Source organism: Barbus barbus, assembly GCF_936440315.1.
Source record: "Barbus barbus genome assembly, chromosome: 30".
Lineage (NCBI taxonomy): Eukaryota > Metazoa > Chordata > Actinopteri > Cypriniformes > Cyprinidae > Barbus > Barbus barbus.
Window position 1 is genome coordinate 9,493,369 of NC_136758.1, and position 25,408 is coordinate 9,518,776.

The window sequence follows — 25,408 nt, forward strand, 5'->3', positions numbered from 1 at the left end:
TTGTAACTTGTAAATATGCATTTAAATGTTAAATAGTCATCTTGTAACAGTCATTCATCTTACAGTACAGTAAGTTACAGTAAGTTGTCCATGCTTTGGTCTATACTCATAAACATTGTGGTAACCAGTACTCACCAGACAAAGCCCCTTTCATCCAGTAGTGGTCCTATATGGGTGCCTTGCTTTCAGATCTGCTGACTAGTTTGTATGCACTTTCCCCGACTCAATCCCCTTTAGGCCTGAATAATCCTTTGGATTTCATTGGCTGTCAGTGCATGTGGTATTACATGAAATATGCATATTACAACAGGAGTCATTATATAAAGAATGCCCAGGAGACTTATAAACGTGAGTTTACTTATAAATGGGAATTTACTTATACTTATAAATGGGAATTTTAATTTATAAAAAAAGAGATATATATTTTAATCCCAAAAAGACTTACCTGTGCTTTTTTTTTATTTTGCTTTCCCTTTGTTTTGTTGTGTCTTTGCTTTTGTTTTGTTTTGCTTTGCTTTGTTCTGTTTTGACTTTGTTTTTTGTTTTGTTTGATTGATTATTGGGTTTTATTTGTTTAGTTTTTTTACACACTTGATAAATGTTTAGTTTATTTATTTATTCATTTGTTTGATTTATTTCACAATATTTCAATTTAATTTTAGAAGACAAAATAGGGTCTTGTGCAAACTGTGTGAGGCATTAGATTGTGTTTGATGTACGTCACATGGTTTTCGAACACATAAATATTACTTCTGTTTTGGTAGAAGGGGCAAATCCCAATGTTATTTATTTAATTAAACTATGTGACTTTTAGTAGCTCTTTCCCTTTCTTCATTCTCTAACTTACACACACACACATGTTGGTTTTTGTGGTTTATGGGGACTCTCCATAGGCGTAATGGTTTTTATACTGAACAAACTGTGTGTGCTATTGCCCTACACCTAAACCTAGCCCTCACAGGAGACTTTGTGCATTTTTAGATTTTCATAAAAACACCATTTAGTATGTTTTTAAGCCTTTTGAATTACGGGGACATAGGCAGTGTCCTCATAAACCACCTTCATATTGTAATACCTCTGTCATACCCATGTCATTATACAAATTTGTGTCCTCATAAACCACATAAACATGCACACACACACACACACACACACACACACACACATCCCAGTCATTGAGATTTGTGCAGGTGGCAGAAGGTACTCTTCCAAATCCAACAGGACTGCTTACTGATTAGAAGGAATTATGAGAGAGGTCACAGCTGAGTCTGCAGCAGACACTAACACACATACACACATATCAGTTTTCATCAGCAAACAATGCATTCAGATTGTGTCACAAAAACTGAAGGCATCTGATGGAGAGAAAGAGAAAAATCACTTGGAATAGGCCGGGATGTTATTGAGCGATGGGTGAGTAATAAGTTGTTTATTACTACCCTTATGCTGGGGTCATCTCACTCACCACGCCTGGTTAAGGACAAGCCCTGTGCCTGTCCATTCAGGTGTATTTATTTAGTTTTGTCTGCTATTTTGAGCTCAGAGGAGAAGTATTATTAGCTTTTTAGAAACTAAATTATATGGCTAAAAATATTTGATATTATATGATATTATATAACATGACTGAGTCTGTATCCTTCTATTTTCATCAGACAATCATGTTCTTCTCAATAGCCATCCATTGTCTCGGCTGTTGCTAAGTACTTTTTCTCTCTTTTTGCCTCTTAGGTGTACATTTGCAAAAATGGAAATAATTTCAGTTTTACTGTAAAGGAAACCTCACATGGCACCTGCAAACAGTTTGACAGAGCCAAAATGGTTTAGATTTGCCAAAAAGCTTTTTTTATAAGTCCCTTTTTTACTGATATCCAGTTTTTCTCACAACTTAAATGAATAAGCTCCATGAATACTTTGTGGAGATTGTGTTTCAGGGTCTTTCCATTGATTGACACTCACTAAATTAGCTTAAGAAGCTAATTGCTAAGAAGCATTAGTCCATTCATGTCATCTCCCGTAGGAACCTTGTACACCCTCATTGACTTACATCTAAAACTAATTTACTTCCACAAGATCAATTAAATCAAAGTTTCTCAGAAATTTTGGTAAAATGGCTGTGCTGCCAATAAAATTGACCAAAACCAAGAGAGACAAACTGGCCCAGGTTTTGTGGGTACTAAACTGGATATCCATTGTAACAGGTATCATCCTCTTTAGCTTGGGCATCTTTCTAAAAGTTGAAATTAACAAGCGGCAGGATCTAATGGCTGAGAGTCAGCTCCAGTCTGTGCCAAACATGCTAATTGCTGTGGGACTTATAGCCTGCGCGATTAACTTTTTGGGAGGAAAGATCTGCTATGACTGTGTGGACACCAACAAGTTCCTACGCTGGAAGTTGGTGATGCTCCCATACATCATTTGCACGTTTTTCTTCACTCTGAGCATGCTCGTGGGCGCCTTGATGTGCTACAGCATGCATGGACAGCTGGAGGAAGCACTAACATTGGGGCTACGGGACGCTATGCGTTACTATAAGGACACAGACACACCAGGCCGCTGCTTCTTGAAGCGTACAGTGGACCAGCTGCAGATCCAGTTCCAATGCTGTGGGAACGAGGGCCACAGAGACTGGTTCCAGATCCAGTGGGTCAGCAACCGATATTTGGATATGTCCCAACGGGAAGTGATAGAGTAAGTTGGGTCTGGAAAAAATTGTTATTTAAATAGTTAATATTATTTAAATTGTTAATAGCTATTAAAATATTTAGAGGATCCCTAATATATATATTATATATATATATTAAAAAATAATAAAATACATTTTCTGCTGATTGTCTTCTAAATGTCTACTGATTTTGGTGCAAATACCCTTTATTAGCATTTAAAGTATCAGGAACAAAGTTGCAGTTATAATATGACCAATAGTTGCATTATTAATAATGGAATTTACAAAATTTTACAATTGCAATTTTTTTTTTCTTACTAGTCGTCTCCAAAACAACGTTGAGGGAAAGTACCTAATGGATGGAGTTCCCTTCAGCTGCTGCAATGTCAACTCTCCTCGGCCGTGCATTCAGTACCAAATCACCAATAACTCCGCCCACTTTAATTATGACTACCAGACAGAGGAGCTCAACCTGTGGATGAGAGGATGTCGTCAGGCTCTGCTGGATTATTACACCAACATCATGCATTCTGTCGGCCTTACGGTTCTGATCATCTGGCTCTTTGAGGTTGGTTGTGTCTATTGCTTTGGCAATATGCAGGGAAGTACTGAATATGTCTTCAGTACTATTCAGTACTCTCATATTCGGTCGCCAAATAGATCCACCTAGTAATTCAATTTTTTTTAACCTAGCAATACATTTTTTCTTTCTACTTTGGCTTCGTTTGGAACCATATTCATTGGTGGAACAAAAACAGACTATTCCTAAAATGTTACTTCTTTTTTATACCGTAATTGCATTTGTGCCATTGTGGAATGATTCCAACTAATAAGGTAAATTCACACTGCACTGACAGACACAGACGTGTGTTGTCTGACTAATGTATTACCCTGTCAGCATCTTGGCATTTGCAGGTGTTTTTTTGCCAGTTGAAAATGCTGAATTAATGTTTGTCGGGTCTTGAATGACATACTATATTCAGTCAGCTGTCATCTGCCATTTTTCTGCGTCTGTCGGTGTGGTGTGAATTGACCTATAGAACTCATAAATTCAGTTCCAACTTACATAAACACTCAAAATGACAGTGGCTTCACCGATAAATTGTACTTAAGCAGTTACTTCGGAATATTTAAGTTGAATAATTCCTATAACTGGCTACTGTTAATGTCTTAATAATAATTGCTGGAGATAAACTAAAGACATACATACATTGTATATTAATTACAGAAATTACACAAATGCATTTTGCCGTTAATAGCCTTGGCATTGAAACGTACGTCAACAATTTCAAGTAGAGTAATCATAGAATGGTCAGTCTGTTTATATATGCATCACACCTATTTAAAGTTGCTTGACAACGCTCAAAGACTTGCTACGATTTGCATTTTTTGTTCTTTTGCTGGCAGAGAAAAATATACTGACTGCTTTACAAAGAATGACCTGAAGCTTCAGTAAGAACTGTCTGGATCAAATTTTTTGCTATCGTGAAAACTACCTCATGAATAAGGCATCATTTTCTTCTCTGACAGCTCTCTGTGTTAACGGGGGTGCGTTACCTCCAAACGTCTCTGGAAAACGTGCTGCGGCAGGGGGACCCTGAGTGTGAGTCAAACGGGTGGCTCCTGGAGAACAGCTTTGTGGAGACGGCTCGCTCTAATTTCAACATAATCAAACACCTGGGCAAGTTCAATCAGATCAACATATCAAGCAATGGAGATCCAAACATTGACAAACCACCTACAGCACACTATGGTCCAGACAATGTGCCTCCAAAGCCTCTTTCAACAGCCAGTTAGGTCTTCAGAATGCTCCTTCTGGCCAGAAACATTACATAAGCCACAGAGGTTTGTTGTATGACTAAAAATTATGAAAATGATTCAGTAAAAATTGAGATGGCATTGTAAAGCAAGAACAGAGTCATATTACAACACAAGACATACTTGAGGTCTGTTGTAAATTAACATGTAAGAACTTAACCAAGTACTGTTTGGGGCCTTCAGAGTCTTAAAATGTATAAACTGCCTCTCATTAAGAATACAACCGTTTAATTACTTAGTGTTTTAGAGATTCTTGTGTGAATAGTGTGATTACTGAAGAGTAGGCCTACCTATCACTGGATTTGTTTAGAGCTATATACACAAAACTACATACAGTTGCTTTAAAGTACATCTCTCTCGATATTAATGAAATCAAACTGTCAGCTTACCCATTACAGAAATTCTTATTTCTTGCCTTGCCTTATAAAAATAAATATAAATACATAAAAAATATAATAATAAAAAAAGAAGAAATGACCACAATGTGTGTACATTTAACAATAGATGATCTACATCAAATTGGAGAACAATGGTTGTCGGCTGGAATTAACAACAAAATACAATTCATAAAAAACAAGACAATTGAAGTTCTTTGTTTAATCCCTTCGGATATACACAGTCCATATGATGAATCCACTTAGCTTCACATTGTAACAGTCTTTTATTAGAATCACCACCTCTTCTTGAACTGGTCAATCTCTGAATGCCTAAAAATCTCATATCACTAAGTTTGTGGTCAACTCCCGCAAAATGCCTGGCCATAGGAGAATGAATGTCCATCCTTCTGATGGCGCTTCTGTGCTTGTTGATGCGGGTCTTTAATTGGCGATTAGTTTTGCCAATATACTGCAGACCACATGGGCATGAAATAAGATAAATAACAAAGGATGATGAGCAAGTGATAGTCTCTTTAATTTTGAATGTTTTTTTGAGTAGTGGTGCTGGTGAAAGAATCCGTTTTAATTGCATTTTCACAAGCGGAACAAATCTTGCATGGAAAGAAGCCAGTGGAATGATCCAAAGTCACATATTTGTTCTCCTTAATGAAAGTATCGGAACTGACCAGATTACCTCTTATGTGGCGTCCCCTATAATATGAAAAAAGGGGAGGCTCCTTGAAGATTCTATCTCCAATATCATCAGCTCTCAGAACATGCCAGTGTTTATTAAAGATGGACTTGATTGCCTGGCTGTGAACAGTGAATGTAGTACAACACGTATAAGGAGGTCTTTGAGATGTCTTAGATTGTGATTTCATTAATGGAGGTTTTACCTTTTCAATTGCTTGCTTAAGCCATTTATCAGGATATCCTCTAAGAAGAAACTGCTTGTACATCTTATCACATTCCACCTCAAAATCATCAATGTTTGTGCAAATCCTCTTGATCCGAAGAAACTGACTGTAAGGAAGACCTTTCTTCAGAGGAATGTGATGGAAGCTTTTGGCATGGAGGATACCATCCCGATCCGTAGGTTTTCTATACGGGGTTGTAAATAAAATGTTGTCATCAATGCAAATATAAGTGTCCAAAAAACTGATCTTATTTAAACTGCTTTCCATATTGAATTTGATTGTTGGAACACGGTTGTTTAGATGATAAACAAAACGGTCCAAATCATCATCATCTCCTGTCCAAATAAAAAAAAATATCAATATAGTGTTTGTAAAAAATAAGATTAGACAAAAAAGGATTGTTGTAGATATATTCCTGCTCCAAAAATGACATGAAACAGCATGCATAATCTGGTGCAAAAGTCGCTCCCATTGCTGTACCATTTCTCTGTAGATAGAACTCTTTATTGTATAAAAAAATAGTTGTCGGTCAATACAATTTCTGCCATGTCGACAAGAAGTTGTGTGGAGGGTGTAAGGTCGCTTCTTAAATCCAAAAAATGGCTCATTGCGGCAAGACCCACAGAATGTGGAATGTTAGTATACAAACTGACATTCCACACAAACTGACTTTGTATTTTGTTGTTAATTCCAACCGACAACCATTGTTCTCCAATTTGATGTAGATCATCTATTGTTAAATGTACATACATTGTGGTCATACTTTTTTTTCCCATTTATTATTATTATTATTATATTATTTTTATGCATTTATTTTTATAATTAATTTGTCATAAAGGGATGGACATGGTCAGCAACAATACTCAGGTAGGCTGTGGCGTTTAAATGATGCTCAATTGGTACTAAGGGGCCCAAAGTGTCTCAAGAAAATATCCCCCACACCATTTCACCACCACCACCACCAGCCTGAACCGTTGAGACAAGGCAGGATGGATCCATGCTTTCATGTTCCTTACGCCAAATTCTGACCCTACCATCTGAATGTCGCAGCAGAAATCGAGACTCATCAGACCAGGCAACGTTTTTCCAGTCTTCAATTGTCCAATTTGAGCCTGTGCGAATTGTAGCCTCCGTTTCCTGTTCTTAACTGACAGGAGCGGCACCCGGTGTGGTCTTCTGCTGCTGTCGCCCATCTGCTTCAGGGTTTGATGTGTTGTGCGTTCAGAGATGGTATTCTGCATACCTTGGTTGTAACGAGTGGTTATTTGAGTTACTGTTGCCTTTTTATCATCTCTAACCAGTCTGCACATTCACCTCTGACCTCAAGACATTTTCATCCACGCAACTGCCACTCACTGGATATTTTCTCTTTTTCGGACCATTCTCTTGTAAACCCTAGAGATGGTTGTGTGTGAAAATCCCAGTAGATCAGCAGTTTTTGAAATACTCAGACCAGCCCGTCTGGCACTAACAACCATTCCACGTTCAAAGTCACTTAAATCCCCTTTCTGATGCCCGGTTTGAACTTCAGCAAGTTGTCTTAACCACATCTAGATGCCTAAATGCATTGAGTTGCTGCCATGTGATTGGCTGATTAGCAATTTGTGTTTCCAAGCAATTGAACAGGTGTACCTAATAAAGTGGCCGGTGAGTGTATATATATATATATATATATAAATACATATCTGAATATTCAGCAGCCATTACTCCAGTCTTCATTGTCACATGACCCATCTGAAATCATTCTAATATGCTGATCGACATATTATCAATGTTGCATTGATGTCTATGAATTACATGCAAATCTCAAAACATACACACAAGAGAAGTATTTCTTGTTTGTGTTTTTAATATCTAACAGAAACACTGATCATAGTTAGGAAATAATTTAAATAATTTCAAAACCTGAATAATCAATCAAGTACAGATAATTGAAGAATACAGTGATTTAACAGGACTACAGAATGTGAGGTGAAAGAGATCCATCAGAATAGTGATATCACTCAGTAGTTTATTTCATGTACATAAGTTTAAAGCCAAGTGCAAATGAAAAGCTCTTATATCTTGAACCCGATCATGAGTGGAATAAAAAAACAAAACAAAAAACACATCTGGACTGACACTCAAGAAAAGCACTTGTGTTTGATTTAAGTACATATTGACAAGTGGAGTAAACTTGAATTTACATTGTTGCATGTGATTGTGATTGCCAATTTGTTTCTTAATTTAAATCACAGCTGCGTTCTTATAGTAAAATAGCATTATCTAATTATACATTGTTTATTTACATGTTCATGTGACATCCATAGCATGAGTGAATCTCATGAAACCAGTCAAGAATATGCCTGGGTCATATTTCAAAATCAAATCAAATAAGAAAATTAGCTTAAATTAAATGATGCCTATTATTAGAAATATTAACATCATTTGCATCGAGATTATTTTCCACCAAATTCAATACCGTAACAAATCTCATTGTCACTGTAAGAAAAATCGAATATTAATTTTACTATTATTTTATATGTTCATTTGTTGTCTTTTTGGCTTCATGCTGATTTAATTAATAATTGTACTGTAATAATGAGAATTTTAAAATAAAACAAAAAAATTGTTTTTATGAAAAATATTACTTATTTTTTAGTTGTAGCATGTGACCCGGACATGTTTTTGTGAGATTCACCTGAGAACATACTTTGCAAGACAGCTTTTTACTCAGAAACACTAAATATGGGTAGTTGACATAAAAATTGGACTGTGTCCTATGGTGCGACATAGCAAAAATATAGATAAAAGAAAAAAACTTAACACAAATAACATGAGAAAAATGTATCTTCGTTCTTAGAGTTACAAATAGCATGAGTGAGGTTTATCTTCAATATTAGTGTTTTTTATTTATTTATTTTTTTACATTTTTCCGTCACACCATAGGACACGTCAACTACCCATATACTTTACATCATAAAGTAGTACATAGATATAATATATTCACATTAATAAATTTATCACACAGATGAAACAAAGGCTGTAGCAGGATGAAAGGACTAGCATTTCACATTAAAAAAACAACAACAAAAAAACTTTTGAGTTTTGTAGAGAAACGAGCCCTGCAATAAATTTTTACACCCTGAAAACAAATGCAAAAACACCACAAGGAGCAAAAAAAAAAAAAAAGCTGAAGTGCTAAAGCAAGTGTAGATCTGCAACCCAAACTAAATAAAGAACACATAGTTTCTATGGGCCTGTTTAGTGTGACTGCCCATAATGCACTGGCTGCTGGAAAGCACGGACAGCAGTACGTAGAGAAGTGAGGGAGTTTATTATTCCTTGCAGTCGGCAGGTCTTGCTACTCGCATCGTGCACTTCCTCTGGCCTCAAAGCATCTGCCATTCAAAGGGGAACATGACGTTGAGGACCTCCAGACTGCGGGCGATTTCCTCCAGGACGCAGTGCTGCTGCCACATATTAAGCAACTTGTGGTAGCGCTCTGGACACAGGTGCAGCGGGTTCCCACGTCTAGCAAAGCACAAACAAATACAGCTCAGCATTACTGCTAATAAAGAAGCACATGATTAATGATGCTACAGTACATGATATACAGTACTGTATGTGTGTGTACTGTGTACATTTATTATGCATCTATAAATACACACACATGCACATATATATTTAAGAAAAATGTTTATATTAAATATATTTATATATAATACATTTATATGAATATAAACATATACATGTAAATATTTTCTAAATGTATACTGTATGTGTGTGTCTTTATATATACAAAATAAATATACACAGTACACACACATATTATAAAAAACTAAAACTTTTATTTTGGATGTGATTAATCGCTATTAATCGTTGCCCAGCACTAAACAAGAAATGTCAAGTAAAATCAGTATAAAATCTATCATTATATTTAAGTTATTATAGTTAAGTAAAACAAAAAACTAAAAATGCTAAGCATGACTAAAACACACAAAAAAATTTATAGAACTTAAAAATTAATATGAACATTGAAAATATAAACATTAATTCAAAATATGAACAAAATAGTATCTCAATGACACTAAAATAGCACTGTTTACCCACAGACTTCTCAGTAAATCAATTTTTTTTTTTTTATCAATTAATGATACTATTCAAAAGATTTTTATTTTATTTTATGGAAATGAATACTTATTTAGCGAGACCCATTAAACTGATCAAAAGTGACAGTAGAAGCCTTTATAACGAGCATTCTATTCAAAGAAAATATTTTTTTTGTAAACGTTCATGCTTTTTTTTAAGCAGCACAGCTGTTTGTAATGTTGATAATTATAAGAAATGTTGCTTGAATCTGAAGGATCACATGACACTGAAGACTGGAGTAATGATGCCAAAAATGAACAAGAATAAATTACATTTTAAAATATATTGAAATACTGTATAAAATACTGGTTTTAATTGTTATAATATTTTGCAATATTACTGTTTTTACTGTATTTTTGATTAAATAAATGCAGCCTTGGTCAGCATAAGAATCTCCAATTAACAGTAGTGTATATTTGCTTGATATGCATTAATATAACAATATAGTAAAATACACAATATTTAATTGCCAGTGTTGGGGTTAACATAGTCAGACGTCACGCCCACAGACCATTGGCTAAGCGTATGATGCATATGGCACACTTAGCTGGAAACACTTCAGGAGTTCTGAAGTCGTCATCGGATTGGTTGAATTATACAGGATTTCTTTACGTTCTTTAAAATTCCGCCTGGAAACAAAGATGCCGCGACGCCAAACCCCCTCACGGAAGAAGAAAGCCGTCGAGTCTACAACTGTGACAACGAGCGCTTATCAGGTTCAACTAAACGCTGGATTTTCAAAAGTATGTGAAATATTCAAAGTTTGCGGCATATAATCTTTAAAATACGTCCGAGAGTTTTACACACCGGTCTGTTATTGTGGCGACATTTCCACGCCCCGAAACGTGACGATGAACGAAACAAACTGTGATTGGTTATTTGACATGTCAGTCAAACGACATCATGGGCGGGCCAATAAAAGCTGCCTTGCCGTCAGTCTGAAGGTCTGGCTACGCAAGACTAGGGGTAACACTATAAGTAATCAGATTACATTTTTAAATAAATAGTAAAGTAAATGCATTCCTTTACCTATTTATATATTTTGTTTTAAATTTTAATGCAAGTTACTTTGTTTTCCCATTTATTCACTCATTATTTTGTGTGTGAAAGGGCCTTCACTGCCTAAAATAAAGCTTCTGGGATTTTTTTGTTATTAAAACACAAATAAGCAAGCCCAGTCCAGGTGACAAAAAATAACAATGTATTACTTTTCATAAAAAGTAACAAAATTAGTTACTTTTTCATGGAGTACCGCAATATTGTAGTGCATTACATTTAAGTAACTTTTCCCAACACTATTAATAACTTTTTTTTTTTTTTTTTTAAACCATATGCAGAAATGGCTCTCCAAAATGAATGAAACATCCAAACTCTATTGCAAGGAGCTGGTGTAAAAATCTACAACACTGAACTTTACCCAAGCTGAGGGTCTGTTTCTCCATAGTCGTCAAGGTAAGGTGCTGGATAGGGACTGCCCCGTGTCTTACTGGCCATCAAGATGATCTCACACTCTCGAACCCTGTTCAGAAAGACACAAACAAGACTGTTATTATTAATAGTTATTTGTATTTATTTATTTACATCATTTACATATTTCTTTTGTAGAATAAGATACACATTGGCTGCGTCTGAAATGGCTTACTGAGTAGGTACCTCATTTGAATAAGTAATTACGTCACCACCGCTAAAAAAGTATGTTCTATATAGTATAAATGAAATTATGACGGTGTCATTGTCAAGTGACCCTACTGGCCGCACTCGTTGGAGGTGATCCAGTTACTTTTTAATGAATACTGTGAATTCGAACATACTATATAGCAACGAAGCATGTGATTTCATATGCAGCCATGTTATAAATGCCAGAAGTTCAGCTGCTTTTCTCTTGTCTTCCTCTCACCTGAGAAACATTCCCACTCCAGCCCCACAGATGGCAGCGTGTGCCGTACACGCGCCCACTTCCTCCCCGTTCAGCTGCTCATGACAGCAGGGGCTCTGCGCACACAGCATGACCCCGCACAGAAGACACAGAGTCGGGTGCTTTCGCTCGTCATCTGATGAGTTTGGGCATCTACGGGCGAAGAGAGTAAATCACAGGAAACATCCGATTAATCTGCACAAAATATTCAATTCACTCAATGCACATTATAGGGAATCTTTTATTAACAGTACTTACGTAAAGTGACTGGCTTGATTGAGCAACACACTATAGTCCTCTGGAAGATCTATTAGCCTGTTTCTCTTACGAGGATACCTGAACAACAGGTTCAATTATTGTTTTTAATAAAAAAGGAAGTGAGTATACAATCAAACAGAGGAAAACTTAAGTGGCGTCTAACCTGATGATTTGCATTTCACCTTTGAGGGCTTTGGATATGGCTGTATTCTCACACCACCTGACACACAGAAACACAGCAATGCTTATAATCAAAGTGAATAGATATATAAACATACTGTACAGAATTAGGAATTTAGAAATATACTGTCTTAAAGGAAACAATAAGCTATGAGAGGCCATACAATTCAGTGATTTGACCATGATAAAGGGGAGTTCTTAATATTATAAGACAGTAAATTAATATTAATGAAAATATATTTACATATTTAACACTAATAAATATATTTCTACTAATAATAAATCATTACAATTATTAATAATTGTTTATTGATTAATATAAATAAAATTTTACATGGTTTTTTTTTAATCATTCTTCTTCTATGTAAAATAAGCCATGGCTTCAGCTTTTTTTTTCCTGTTGATGTGTGAATTATGTATAATTATTATGAAATTTGAAAACCAAAAATACATTTCCTTGATGAGGATGATCATTATTTTTAAACAACAACATATATAATAATAAATTTTACTTAAGTTTAATTTGAAAATAGTATTGTTTACCATTTTATTAATAAAACAATGAATGTAAATGTAATTATTATTATTAATTGTTATTATAATATAATAGTAAATAATATAATACATTACAAAGCATAGTAAATAATTAGACAAAAATATTATAATAATCCTTATTAGTAACAACTAAACAAGAACAATTAAACAGCAACAACAATAATATAATGACAATAATACTGTTAATAAACAACAAAACAGCAACAACGTGTTTTGTTTATTATTTATATTTTTTGTTTATTACTACTATTATAATTATACCAGGTAAATCAAGTTCTTTAGCACAACTGTAGCTGATATTGTAGATATTTAGGCATGGCACATTTATATAAGAAATGTTTTGTAAGTTTGTGAGCATATGATTTGTACCTCTTTATTAAGGTGGTTACAACATCCCTGTGGTCCTGAAACAGTTGAAATAGGTTGGAGGGCAAAGAGAGGTAACTACACAACAGATGCAGCTGACTTTCAGGTGACTCTGCATAGAAGAAGAATTATGGTTAATAACTGATAGCTTTATATGCATACAGTACTCTGCAGCGTTGCTATGTGTACAATGAGAGAAAATTAATACACATTAAATACACATTTATTTGGCATTATACAGCCTGGATGATATAGTCATTTGAACCTACAACCATCTATTTATTCAAACGTTTTAATGCAATAGCAGTGTGGCATGTTTAAACTAGTGCTGTCAAACGATTAATCGCATCCAAAATAGTTTTTGTTTACATAATAAATATACACACACACACACACACACACTTTATGTATATATAAATACACACACATACAGCATATATTTTGAAAATATTTACATGTATATATTTATATTCATATAATTTATACCATATATAAATATTTAATTTATAAACGTAACATTTTTCTTAAATATATAAATTCATGTGGGTGTATTTATATATACATAATAAATATACACAGTACACACACACATTATGTAGACAAAAACTTTTATTTTGGATGCAATTAATCGCTTGACAGTCCCAGCACTAGTTTAAAGGCAACATATGAAGTGTAGTGACCTGCAGTACTGGACAGCTCCTCTGGAGGGGGCACTCCTGTTAGGCAATTAAAGAACAGTGCAGCACAGCGCAGGAAGGGAAGCACACCTCTCTTTACACCCTCTACACAGAAACCAGTCACACCAGACCTCAACCTGAGAAAGAGAGAGAGATGATGAGAGACAGCAAGAGAAAAACTGGGAGCCTTTCCCTATATGACACATGTATAAACTCACTTGTCTGTGTGTTGAGACACAATAGAGAAGAGTTCGGCTGCAGCCTGGGCCTCATCGCCCTCCCCCGACCCTCCTATTACAGCACAATCTACACACAATATCATTGAAAATAAGTGCGGTGCATAAAATGTTATATTTCAGTGTTTGCATCTGACTGGCAGTGTGTGTGTTTACCGTGTGAGGCCAGCAGGACCTGCAGCATGTGTGCCATAGTGAGCAGGTGCAGCAGGTAGAGGTGATTGTACGCTGTGCTGACTGCTGAAGGGTGCAGGTCTACAGCCTCTTCCTGATACAATGCTGGTATGGACAGAACCAACCCCACCTGATCACACACACAGTCCCACAAATGATTAGAAATCTTCAATTGCTTTCTCCTGACTTAACTAGCTTCTGGAAAATGATTGCTTGAAACTAAGTGCATTTAAAAAAAGGGTGTTTGAAGACAGATTTTTAAGTTTTTTTAAATTTTCGGGGGGAAATTGTTGTGCACAAGTCACAACCATAATGCTAGGTTGCAATATATATTAATTAAAAATAAATAAATACGCTAAATATACAAAAGGGCCATTCCGGAGGTTTTTAGACATCCCTACTTAGATAAAAGTTTATGAGCCTTTTTGGTTTTATCATGTGTCAGGCAGAAATTATTTAGTCTTGCATTCATTTAGCATTTCATTTATTTAGCAGATGCTTATATTTAGATGTTTTACTTATTATTTTTTCTTGCTATATCATAATTTAGCCTTTCAGTTAATCTAAGGCCCCATTTACACTAGTGCGTTTTTGTTTTAAAATGGCATTTTAGAATGAAAATTATCAACTTTTACACTGGCGTTTCAGAAACGATCTCCGTTTACACTACACAACTTAAAACGCATGTTACATGACCATTCATGCAGGTACAACCATAGATATGTATATGCAGATTCCCTATTATTTAGATGACGGACGCGTCGATCGATCGATCGATCGATAGATAGATAGATAGATAGATCGATAGATAGATACGTAGATACGTAGATGCCTCATTAGCGACTGTTTCTATGGGCTGCTATACGTAAGCCATCCGCCATATTGCAACGGTAAACTTGACGTCATTCACCATAGTAATCACTGAATATTCAAAAGATGCCACAATCATGCACAGAACGGCTCAACGGCTCTCTGCGAACCTACAGTATGGTGAATGACGTCAAAAATACTGTTCCAAGATGGCGGCCGCATCTACGTGCCTGGAGCGGTCGAATAGGGCGTCTATATATGTTTATGGACATGTCTGCGTGCTTGAAGCGGTCGAATGGGGAATCTACCCATACATATCTATGGGTAACAATGAGCATGATGTTATTGTTTACACAGTCATCAATGATACGCAGAGTGAATGTGGGCAGCCACGCCATCTTTTTCAAAAGTCTCCGTTTTGGTCCGTTTACACTGAAACGCAACCCCGGAGTTTTCAAACTAAAACGCTGGAGTAGTGTAAACAATAGGTGTAACCGTAGTAAAAGTTGTGTGTTTTAAAACGAAAACGCATTAGTGTAAACGGGGCCTAAGTGATGGGAGAGCAAAAGTGTGGAGAAAAAAGTAATTGCAAAAGGTCCCTAGCATACATCCTCATCTGTAAAGCATGGTGGAGGTGGTGTCATGGCATGGGCATGCATGGCTGTCTCTGGAACAGGCCCTCTCAACTTTACTGATGACTTAATGTATGATGACAGTAGCAGAATGGATTTGGAAGGGTACAAAACTATCTTGGCTACCAATATTCAAGAAAATGTCACCAGTATCACCAGAAAGCGCTTCATATTGCATCAGGACAATGACCCAACACACCCTGCCAGTTCAGTCAAGGAGTTTATAAGGGCAAAGAAATGGTAAGTCTTAGATTGCCCAAGTCAATCTCCAGATTTAAATCTGATTGAACATGAATTTCACCAGCTGGAGAGGAGAGTAAAGGCAGAAACTCTTCAAAACAATCAACAATTGGAGTTTGCTGCATTAAAGGCTGGGAAAAGTATTTCAAAGGATGAGACCAAGAGTCTGGTGATGTCTATGGGTCACAGACTCACTGCTGTGATTGTGTGCAAGGGATCTGCAACTAAATAATAGCTTTTAATCTTTTATATCTGCCTTATGTTCAACTGTCCCAATACTTATGCTCACATAAGATAGTGGGATGAACATTTGGTAAAACATATGTGTTGAAACAGCTAATAATAAAATGTGACATTCTGTAGTTTTGTCTAATATTCATCTTTTAATCATATTTGCAGATGTCTTGACTCCACAGCAAATAAAGCAATTTTGTCATTACTGTCCCAATACGTATGGAGGGCACTGTATATTTACCATTTGTGACCCTGGACCACAAAATCAGTCATAAGGGTAATTTTTCTGAAAATCTGAAAGCTGAAATCTGAATAAATAAGCTTCCATTGATGTATGGTTTGTTAGGATAGGACAATATTTGGCCGAGATACAACTATTTGAAGTATTGAGAAAATCGCTTTCAAATTGTCAAATTAAGTTCTTAGCAATGCATATCACTAATCAAAAATTAAGTTTTGATATATTGACAGTAGGAAATTTATCAAATATCTTCATGAAACATGATCTTTACTTAATGTCCTCATGATTTTTGACATAAAATAAAAATTGATAGTTTTGGCCCATACAATGTAATTTTGGATATTGCTACAAATATACCCCAGCGACTTAAGACTGGTTTTGTGGTCCAGGGTCACATTTGTAGTTGAAATGAGTTGGAATGCGCACACATTAATGTTAAAAAATGTTATGTTAATAAATGTAAAAAAAAGTCTAGATTGACTAGGCTAAATTATGATATAAGCATCTGTCCACATCTCACATACATGCATGCATACATATATGTGTGCAAGTATAAAATCACATCTTTTATTTTTATAATGCCAGTAAAAAGAAAGACACTCACCAGCAGATGAAAGAAGTCCACTTCTAATATTGATGGTGTGTTTTCTACATTAGGAACAGGTACCAGGACTAGAAAGAGACAGAGAATTGAGAGAATTGCTGCATGAACAAAACCAACAAACATATCCATCCTCTCCTAAATGTGACATACCTGTTAACATATCAGCAAAATGCTTCTGTATGAAAGCTTGCCTGCTCTTCAGCCTCTGAGCAGCTGAAAACTGCACTAATGCTTTGAGTCCAGACAGCTGAAGAAGAAAATCAATTTAGAAATCAATCCTATATTAAATGGTGTGCAGTATGATCTATATCTGTAGAGTCCAACCAGACCTGTCTGTTCTGGAGGGATCCAAAAAGAGGCTTCCCTTCTTCCTGTAACATATTCTCTAAAGAGCGAGAGAGAAATCAGATGAGGCAGCACAAGACAAAATTACAATACTGGCTACGTTCACACAGCACCAAAATACCATTCACATGAATTATGCTACATAGGACAATTTGAGAGGGAAACCTGTTGGATGTTTCCCAACACTGACTGTGTGAACATATCCCCCATTTTAAAGTGTTCTACAGACGACAGTGTCTGACAAACACCTCAAGCGAGCAAGTCAAAGGAGGAGAGCATTACCAATGGCCTGGATGGTGTAGGCACACGTGTTCCAGGACATGACAGGCACGTACGGGCACAGGTCATTGGGAGCGGTCTGCAGTCCCACCCTGTGCACTGTGGTTGCACAGACCCCCAACATCTCTGTGACACTGCGAGAGAACTTCGGCCTGATCACAAGCAGAGTTTACAACATATTTAGAAATAATAATAATCCTCACAATCCAACAGCAGTTTTACAGAAGTGACAAAAACTTTTCACAGTACTGTAGCTTTGCAGACATTTGTCACAGTTCTTCTGGATTTAGTCTGTCTGTCAATATATATATTTACTTTTTTTTTTTTTTATGTGATATGTTGTGCACTATAGAACCAGAACAAGGGAGGGCGATATGACCAAAATCTTATATTACTCATATTACAAAAATAAGAAATGCTACATTGTGTAATCTAATGGATAAAAACACTGCATATTATTCACTGTGTAAAATAAATATATACTTCTTTGAATATTCATTGATTATTATGGTGAATGCAAGATGGCTTACGCGTCAACGTACCTGGAGTAGAGGTCTTCTCGGGTCCTAAAATCCGTACCCGACCCGAATCACTTCTTACCCGAACCCGACGTGCATAAATATTTATTTTTTTAAAAAGATAAACCCGACCCAAGACAGACTCGATGAAATTAGACCCGAGCCCGACCCGACCGCATTTATTTTCGTACTCGACTGGACCCGAACGTAAACGGCATTGACGTGTGCACAGCCTGCAGCCCCGCACCGGTCCAGAAAACTCCCGGGGTCCTGCTGACTGATTTGTCCGCTGCTCCATTACTTTCATTCAGTTTATTTACTTAATTTATTAACCGATTACTTTATATTTTTGCCTGATGGATACATGTTATTTCTGAGTTTGGCTTTCATTTGTAACCAGCGGATTTGAAATATAAACGTGATCGTTTTATACAAATTAAATCGATAGGTTAATAAATCATGGATTTGCTAGTTTTGTCTGCAACGTTATTTACCTCATCTCCAGGCTTTTGCACACAAAAAAGAAAAGCATTGCATTGACACGCAGCGTAATGAAGTGAGTGGATTTTCCTGATGGATCTCATATCTATGAGATGGATTTCTGAGGTTACAAATGTATGTTTCTTTTTTACGTACGTTTCTCAAAAATGAACTTAACATGAACGCACAAGTAGGCTACTTATCCGGGAAAGTTTAAAAGAATTCGGGTCTAATAGGGTCCTTTTGGAAAGAGTATATTTATTTTAATTATTTTAAAACAGAGCTGATTTTGACAGGGTAAAGAAGCGCTACCATTGAGAAATTAACCAAATTATATTATAGACTTTTCATTAAGACCCTAAAGAATCATAACAACTTGTAAAATGGGCATCCGATGACCCCTTTAAAATAAAATTTTATATTCACTTAAAAGATTTGTCTGTTTAGAGACTCACGGCTCTTGAACTCCAAAACTGAGAATGGATCTGAATTCAGCTTGACACTCGTCAAAAATTGCCATTGCTTCCTCCGCCGCTTCCTCACTGTTACTGCCTGTAATCACACACACAAATCAATCTGAATTAAAGAGAGTACCTTGATACTGAGATTCAGAAGGCACAAACTAGTTTGGACTCTCACCTGTTTCCCATGAACCTCTCAGCCCTCTGATCCGAGAAGACATAATCTGAATCCAGCGCTCCAGAGTGAGATGCTGACCAACTAACTCAGCACTCTCACTGACAGGGAGACAAAAAAAAACATATAAATTTGACTCATCCCAGTGCAAGCACCTGAAATTGAACATAATAAAGTTAGTAATGGTGCCTTACTAATTAAGCTTGTTGGGCTCCACAGGGATCAGAGGGATGACTGTGTTACAGAGGGACTTGCAGAGTGGACATATGTACTCGCCGTTCTCCAGGTCTATGATCAGATCTGCATGCAGCCGATTCCGAGTGGTGTTCTGCACAGCTTCAAAGTACCTAAAAACAGCCAAAATACATGAAGATGTATAGCCTGAGTGGATTTGTTTGGTTAAGGCATCTAAAATGTAACTATTTAAGCATTAACTGACTTTTGCCAGCAGGTGGCGTGCATCACATGTCCACAGCTGCCGGTGTGTGTTCCCACAGCCAGATCAGGGGGCATGAACAGGGGATAGCTCCCAACTGTTTTACAAAAAAAAGAAGAAGAGAGAACAGTCTGATCCTGCATCACATTAGCAGAGTTCCTGTCGGTAATGCTTAAATCATAATAAATCATCATAACATGTGCAAGGAATTCATACAAGCCTAGTGTCAACACTTCCTGCTTGTCATGACAATAAAGGTACTTGAGAGGTAAAGTATGAGGCATCATTCACCTTTAGGGGAGAGTGTCTTTCCACGGTTCTGGGTGAGAACAGTAGATCTTTGCACACATGCTGTGAGGACCATGGCTGGTGCCCGAGACTGAACCTCCTGCTCCTCCTGACACAGGATGCAGATCTGAGTCTCCCAGTCTGCAGAACAAACGCCCTGCTGAGGCCCCACAGCCACCCTGCTCTCATCCACATCCATCCTGAAGCTGCACACACACACACACACACACACACATACATACATACAGACATTTGAAGGGTGTTCGCAGAAATTGTTTTACTGTAAATGACTGTGATAGTCAGCCTTTGAGAGACAAAAGAGCAAAAGAATGAAATAGTGTGAATACTTTTCATTTTCCGTTGGTCTTAGTACACGATGTAACTACAGAAGAGTCCAGTTTTAAATAGGAAAAATATCGATACTCTTTGATCATTTTTGAGCGAGATGCTAATGTCTAATGCTACGCTAAAAGTGCTACCGCCAGACCCGGAGATCAGCTGATTGGATTCAAAAACGGTAAAACTCGACTGTATATCTCTTGGGGACTTGTAAAATGAGCATATTTCCAAAAAAGTGGAGTGTTCCTTTAAAGAAACTGGCAAATGGGAGAAATGAAAGATTAAAAAGGGAAAAATTTTAAAAAATGAAGGTACAAAGAACAAAGAAACGAGAATAAAGATAAATAAGAGCAAAATTATATTACAATAGAACATAAAATAAATAACAGTAAGAGTATAATAATGAATAAATGCAAAAACGGAGTGAAAGAGCAAAAGAATGAAAAAGTGAAAGTAAAAGAGAAAGTGAAAGAAACCAAAAGCAAGAGAGAAAGACAGAAGAAAGTGGTGACCTGTCCACAGATGCGGCGGTGTCGCTCTGACTCGAGCTCTCAGGCACGTTGTCATAAAGCATCTTGTTGGACTCTATGAAGTTCCTCTGCATGGCCGACATCTGAGCCATGATCTTCTGCCTGTGAGCTTTAGCAGCTTCGGCTTTCCTCTTGCGCTCGGCCTTCTCTTTATCCTGAACACTCTGAGCAGAGACGACACACATTAAACACCTCGAAGACATAGAAGCATTGTGACTGAGACCCTCTGTGTTTGAATCTGTGTCATTACCTCCTCCAACTTGCTGTGATCCACAGAAAATGAAGCTACAGGACCGGATTTCTCCCGAAGACACTTCACCACCTCAAACATCTTGCAGGAGAGACATATAGATCTTAAAAATCAAATCAACGAATGAAACAATCAAAAACACATCAAATCACCTTCATACCTGTAAGTTCCACATGATCATGTCATTCTGAGCTTTCAGAGAAGGTAAAGACTTTATTTTGGTCAGGAAGTGGAACAAAGATTTGCCGTGTTCTGAACCAGTTTCTGAAAATACAAACACATCTGTATAAACTGCAAAGCACTAATGGAAGGGCTGCATGACAAATCAAAATAAATTAAAAACCGTGATATGGCTTAGTGTGAAAGGCACAATTAAACTTAATATATGATTCAGAGTGAAGCCCTTACGGTCACATTATTTATTCGGCTTTGTCAATGTTAGTTAATAAAAATCCTGTTCATTGTTATTTCAGGTCAATTAAATAATATTGACAGATACTTTTGATTTTAATACTGTATTAACAAATATTGAACTTTACACTAAGACTGATTAATGCTCTAGAATTATTGTTTTCATTGTTAGAAATGTTAATGTAGTTAAGGTAACACTTTATTTTAAGGTGTCCTTGTTACATGTACTTACTATTATATAATTACAATAAATGATGCATAGTTACATGCAAGTAACCCTAATCCTAACCCTGATCCTAACCATATAGTAAGTACATGTAGTTAATTAATATTACTCAGTACTTAAATGTATAATTACACTCTAACAAGGACACCTTAAAATAACGTGTAACTTTAGTTAATTAATGTTAACAAATGGGACCTTATTGCAAAGTGTTAGCATACATGATTATTATTTCAGTTAAATACTTGTTTAAATACTCAAATTTTTACAAGATACTAGTAAATTATTCTCGCTGAAAGCAATTACAGGATGCGTGGCCAGCGTCAAGTAAACTAAAAAGTTAGTTAAGCACAAACCCTGCACTCCAGAAACTCCTACCAAACAACAACAATAAACAGAAGTGAAAAAACGAGTGCAATAAAAAAGCCCAAAAGAAAAATATAGCTGCGAGCAGCGATGACGGGCCCAAGCCGTCAGCATACGCCACCCCGGTGGCATCGATAAAACGGTGCCCAGCGAGCACAAGCATCACAGTAACCCTCTGGCAGTTTGGTTTTAAGGGATACGGCAATTAAAGGGTTAATCCAAACCATCAACTCAGTGAAACACACACACACAGAACAACATATAAAACTTTAAATTCTGTGAAAATATATTTTTCATTGGTAGTTGATGTTAGTTAATGCATTTACTAATGCTAACAAATGAGAAATTATTATAGTTACCAAAGCTTTTAATGATTTATAAGCATTTTTTAATGATTTATTTTTCCATTAACTAACATGAATAATTTTTTCTAACACAAATTAATAAAGTAAAAAATATATTGTTAATATTTAATGTTATTTGTGAATTAACCAATGTTAAAAAACAACATTATTTAACTGTTGTTAATTTACATCATTAATAAATATATACCATTTAATGTTGATCAAAATCAATTCCAAAATGTGTTAATATATTATTAAATTTTAAAGTTTTATCTTTTGAACATGACTATTTTTCTAATATTAAAAATATTTTGTTCATTGTTAGTTCATTGTAAGTTCATACTATCAATGAAGAATTAACATGCTGTAAAAAATATATTTCATTGTTAGTTCATGTTAATTAATGCATTCCCTACTGTTAACAAATGAGACTTAATTATAAAGTGTTATCAAAACCTTTAATGCTTTATAAGCATTTTTTAAGGATTTTATTGAGATGTTTAAACAGACCCTCTCTCTCTCTCTTTCTCTCTCTCTCTCTCCCCCTCCACACTCACTGAACTCACACAGTCAGTCACCCACCCAGTCACCTACCGCAAACATTAGAAGCACAGAGACAGGAGAACTCTGATAGTTTTTAAATTTTCTCCTCCGCATAGTGTATTGTAAATTCATGAAATTAATCACATATCCTCAGACTGTATTGTTCTGTGTATGTAATTTTTTATGAAGTGTTTGGAAGCTGCTCTTAAAAGAAAAAAAGAAAAGAAAAGTTTTCTCTTTTTTACTGTAACTTTAATAAATTGCCATTAAATCATCGTTCAAGATATCCTAAATCCGTCCGCAATTTAGCATCTTCAGTATTTTGGCATCATAAGAAAAAATGTTTGGTGTGATTTCCGTGTTTCTGTTTGGAGGAGCATGAATTTGTTTACAGCCTGTTTAAAAACAAAACCCACATTAAAATAAATATAGCCGACTTCCTGTTGGTCGTAGCTAATGACTGTAAATTAGAAAGTTGTCCGGATTAATAAGAACAATTTATGTACCGAGTTTGGTGTCTGTAGCTATCATTATATATATATAAACATTAATAATTATATACCATTTAATGTTGATCAATATTAATTCCAAAATGTGTTAATATATTATTACATTTGAAAGTTTATCTTTTGAACATGACTATTTTTCTAACATTAAAAAGATTAATAAATGCTTTAAAAAAATTGTTCTTTGTTAGTTCATACTATCATGGAAGAATTAACATGATGTAAAAATATATTTTTCATTGTTAGTTCACGTTAATTAATGCATTTCCTAATGTTAAGAATTGAGACCTTATTTAATGATTTATAAGCATTTTTTAAAGATTTTAAAAAACAGACCCTCTCTCTCTTTCTCTCTCTCACCCAGCTCCTCAATCCACACAGTCACTCACACAGTCACTCACACCCCACCCCACCCCACCCCTCACTCAGCTGCAGGCTGACAGGGATCTCTCACTCAGAAGCAGTCTAAGAGCTCTCTGATAGTTTTTAAATTTTCTCCTAAGCATAGTGTATTGTAAATTCATGAAATTAATCACATATCCTCAGACTGTATTGTTCTGTGTATGTAATTTTTTATGAAGTGTTTGGAAGCTGCTCTTAAAAGATAAAAAAAAAAAAAAATTATCTTTTTTACTGTAACTTTAATAAATTGCCATTAAATCATCGTTCAAGATATCCTAAATCCGTCCGCAATTTAGCATCTTCAGTATTTTGGCATCATGATAAAAAATGTTTGGTGTGATTTCCGTGTTTCTGCTTGGAGGAGTATTAATTTGTTTACAGCCCGTTTTTAAAAAAAACCCACATTAAAATAAATATAGCCGACTTCCTGTTGGTCGTAGCTAATGACTGTAAATTAGAAAATTGTCCGGATTAATAAGAACAATTTATGTACCGAGTTTGGTGTCTGTAGCTAAAACTAACCCCCTCATTTTTGACAAAAGGTGGCGCTATAGAGTGTCTCTTCCACGCCCGTTTATGAGCTTTTTCCAGTGTCTAACTATCATTAATACTGATATGTGTGTTGAGTTTCATGACATTCTAAACATGTTATCTGCCTCAAAATCACCAGAAACGAATTTTCAACTTTGACACGTTGCCATGGCAACATAATTTTAGATATCAATATTCCCTTCACAGTTTTACATCGGCCGTGTTTTGACATTATTCTGGTGAAGTTTGAAGCAAATCGAGGTAAAAGAAGATGCTGAATTCAAAGCATTTTGAAAACGACACACTTCCTGCAGCCAGTTGGTGGCGCTATAACTTTCAGTCATAATAGTCACATCTATCCGATCGGCATCATACAACGAACAAATCACTGAAGTTTGATCTACATCATACAATGTATGTGGACGTTATTAGGCATTTCCTGGGTCTCATTTTTCGCCATAACTTCATCGCCTCGCCACGGGCAAACCGTTCGACATATCAAAAATATCTTCGCAATTTAGCGTCCCCAATGTCTTGAGATCATGTTCACCTAGTTTGGTGGCAATCGTATGGAAATCCTCAGAGGAGTATATCAAATTCCAGAGCATGCGCTTTTTAAACAGCCCTGAATAGCCGACTTCCTGTTGGGCGGAGCCTATGACATGCTGCGCGGAAGTTGTTCGGCTCAATGAGTTCTATATGTGTACCGAGTTTCATATGAATACGTGCAAGTATGTGTGAGCTATACATCAAGCTTTCTGACAATTTTCCAGGGGGCGCCGTAGAGCCCCTGTGCCACGCCCGGGTCCCAGCCTCAGCGGCGTCCTAATGGCCGCAGGTTCCAACGTGCGTGCCAATTTTCGAGAGTTTTCGGGCACGTTAAGGCCCCCAAAAGTGCCCGGATGATTGAAATAAAAAAAAAAAAAAAAAAAAAAAAAAAAAAAAAAAAAAAAA

The 25,408-nt window shown here is 36.1% G+C and overlaps 2 protein-coding genes across 2 annotated transcripts in view; one reads left to right on the forward strand and one right to left on the reverse strand.

Moving 5' to 3' along the window:
• The first annotated feature begins 1,225 nt into the window (after window positions 1–1,225).
• Window positions 1,226–4,905, forward strand: LOC306850737 (photoreceptor outer segment membrane glycoprotein 2-like). Its single transcript, XM_079386575.1, has 4 exons — window positions 1,226–1,413; window positions 1,729–2,688; window positions 2,984–3,230; window positions 4,193–4,905. The coding sequence occupies exons 2-4, from the start codon at window positions 2,108–2,110 to the stop codon at window positions 4,457–4,459; spliced, it is 1,095 nt and encodes a 364-aa protein (XP_079242701.1). The 5' UTR covers window positions 1,226–1,413; window positions 1,729–2,107; the 3' UTR covers window positions 4,460–4,905.
• Window positions 4,906–7,623: 2,718 nt separating this feature from the next.
• LOC306850738 (E3 ubiquitin-protein ligase UBR1-like) overlaps window positions 7,624–25,408 on the reverse strand; it is a 48,548-nt gene continuing 30,763 nt past the window's right edge. The window contains exons 27-47 of the mRNA XM_079386576.1: window positions 21,289–21,392; window positions 21,129–21,209; window positions 20,861–21,042; window positions 20,013–20,215; window positions 19,725–19,818; window positions 19,480–19,632; window positions 19,289–19,386; window positions 19,105–19,201; window positions 17,655–17,803; window positions 17,357–17,412; window positions 17,178–17,274; window positions 17,028–17,095; window positions 14,249–14,396; window positions 14,075–14,162; window positions 13,860–13,993; window positions 13,183–13,291; window positions 12,242–12,298; window positions 12,079–12,156; window positions 11,803–11,973; window positions 11,323–11,424; window positions 7,624–9,287 (exon numbers count right to left, since the gene is read on the reverse strand). Coding sequence (XP_079242702.1) covers window positions 9,146–9,287; window positions 11,323–11,424; window positions 11,803–11,973; window positions 12,079–12,156; window positions 12,242–12,298; window positions 13,183–13,291; window positions 13,860–13,993; window positions 14,075–14,162; window positions 14,249–14,396; window positions 17,028–17,095; window positions 17,178–17,274; window positions 17,357–17,412; window positions 17,655–17,803; window positions 19,105–19,201; window positions 19,289–19,386; window positions 19,480–19,632; window positions 19,725–19,818; window positions 20,013–20,215; window positions 20,861–21,042; window positions 21,129–21,209; window positions 21,289–21,392 — 2,411 coding nt within the window. The 3' untranslated portion in view covers window positions 7,624–9,145. The remainder of the gene's footprint in view (window positions 9,288–11,322; window positions 11,425–11,802; window positions 11,974–12,078; window positions 12,157–12,241; window positions 12,299–13,182; window positions 13,292–13,859; window positions 13,994–14,074; window positions 14,163–14,248; window positions 14,397–17,027; window positions 17,096–17,177; window positions 17,275–17,356; window positions 17,413–17,654; window positions 17,804–19,104; window positions 19,202–19,288; window positions 19,387–19,479; window positions 19,633–19,724; window positions 19,819–20,012; window positions 20,216–20,860; window positions 21,043–21,128; window positions 21,210–21,288; window positions 21,393–25,408) is intronic.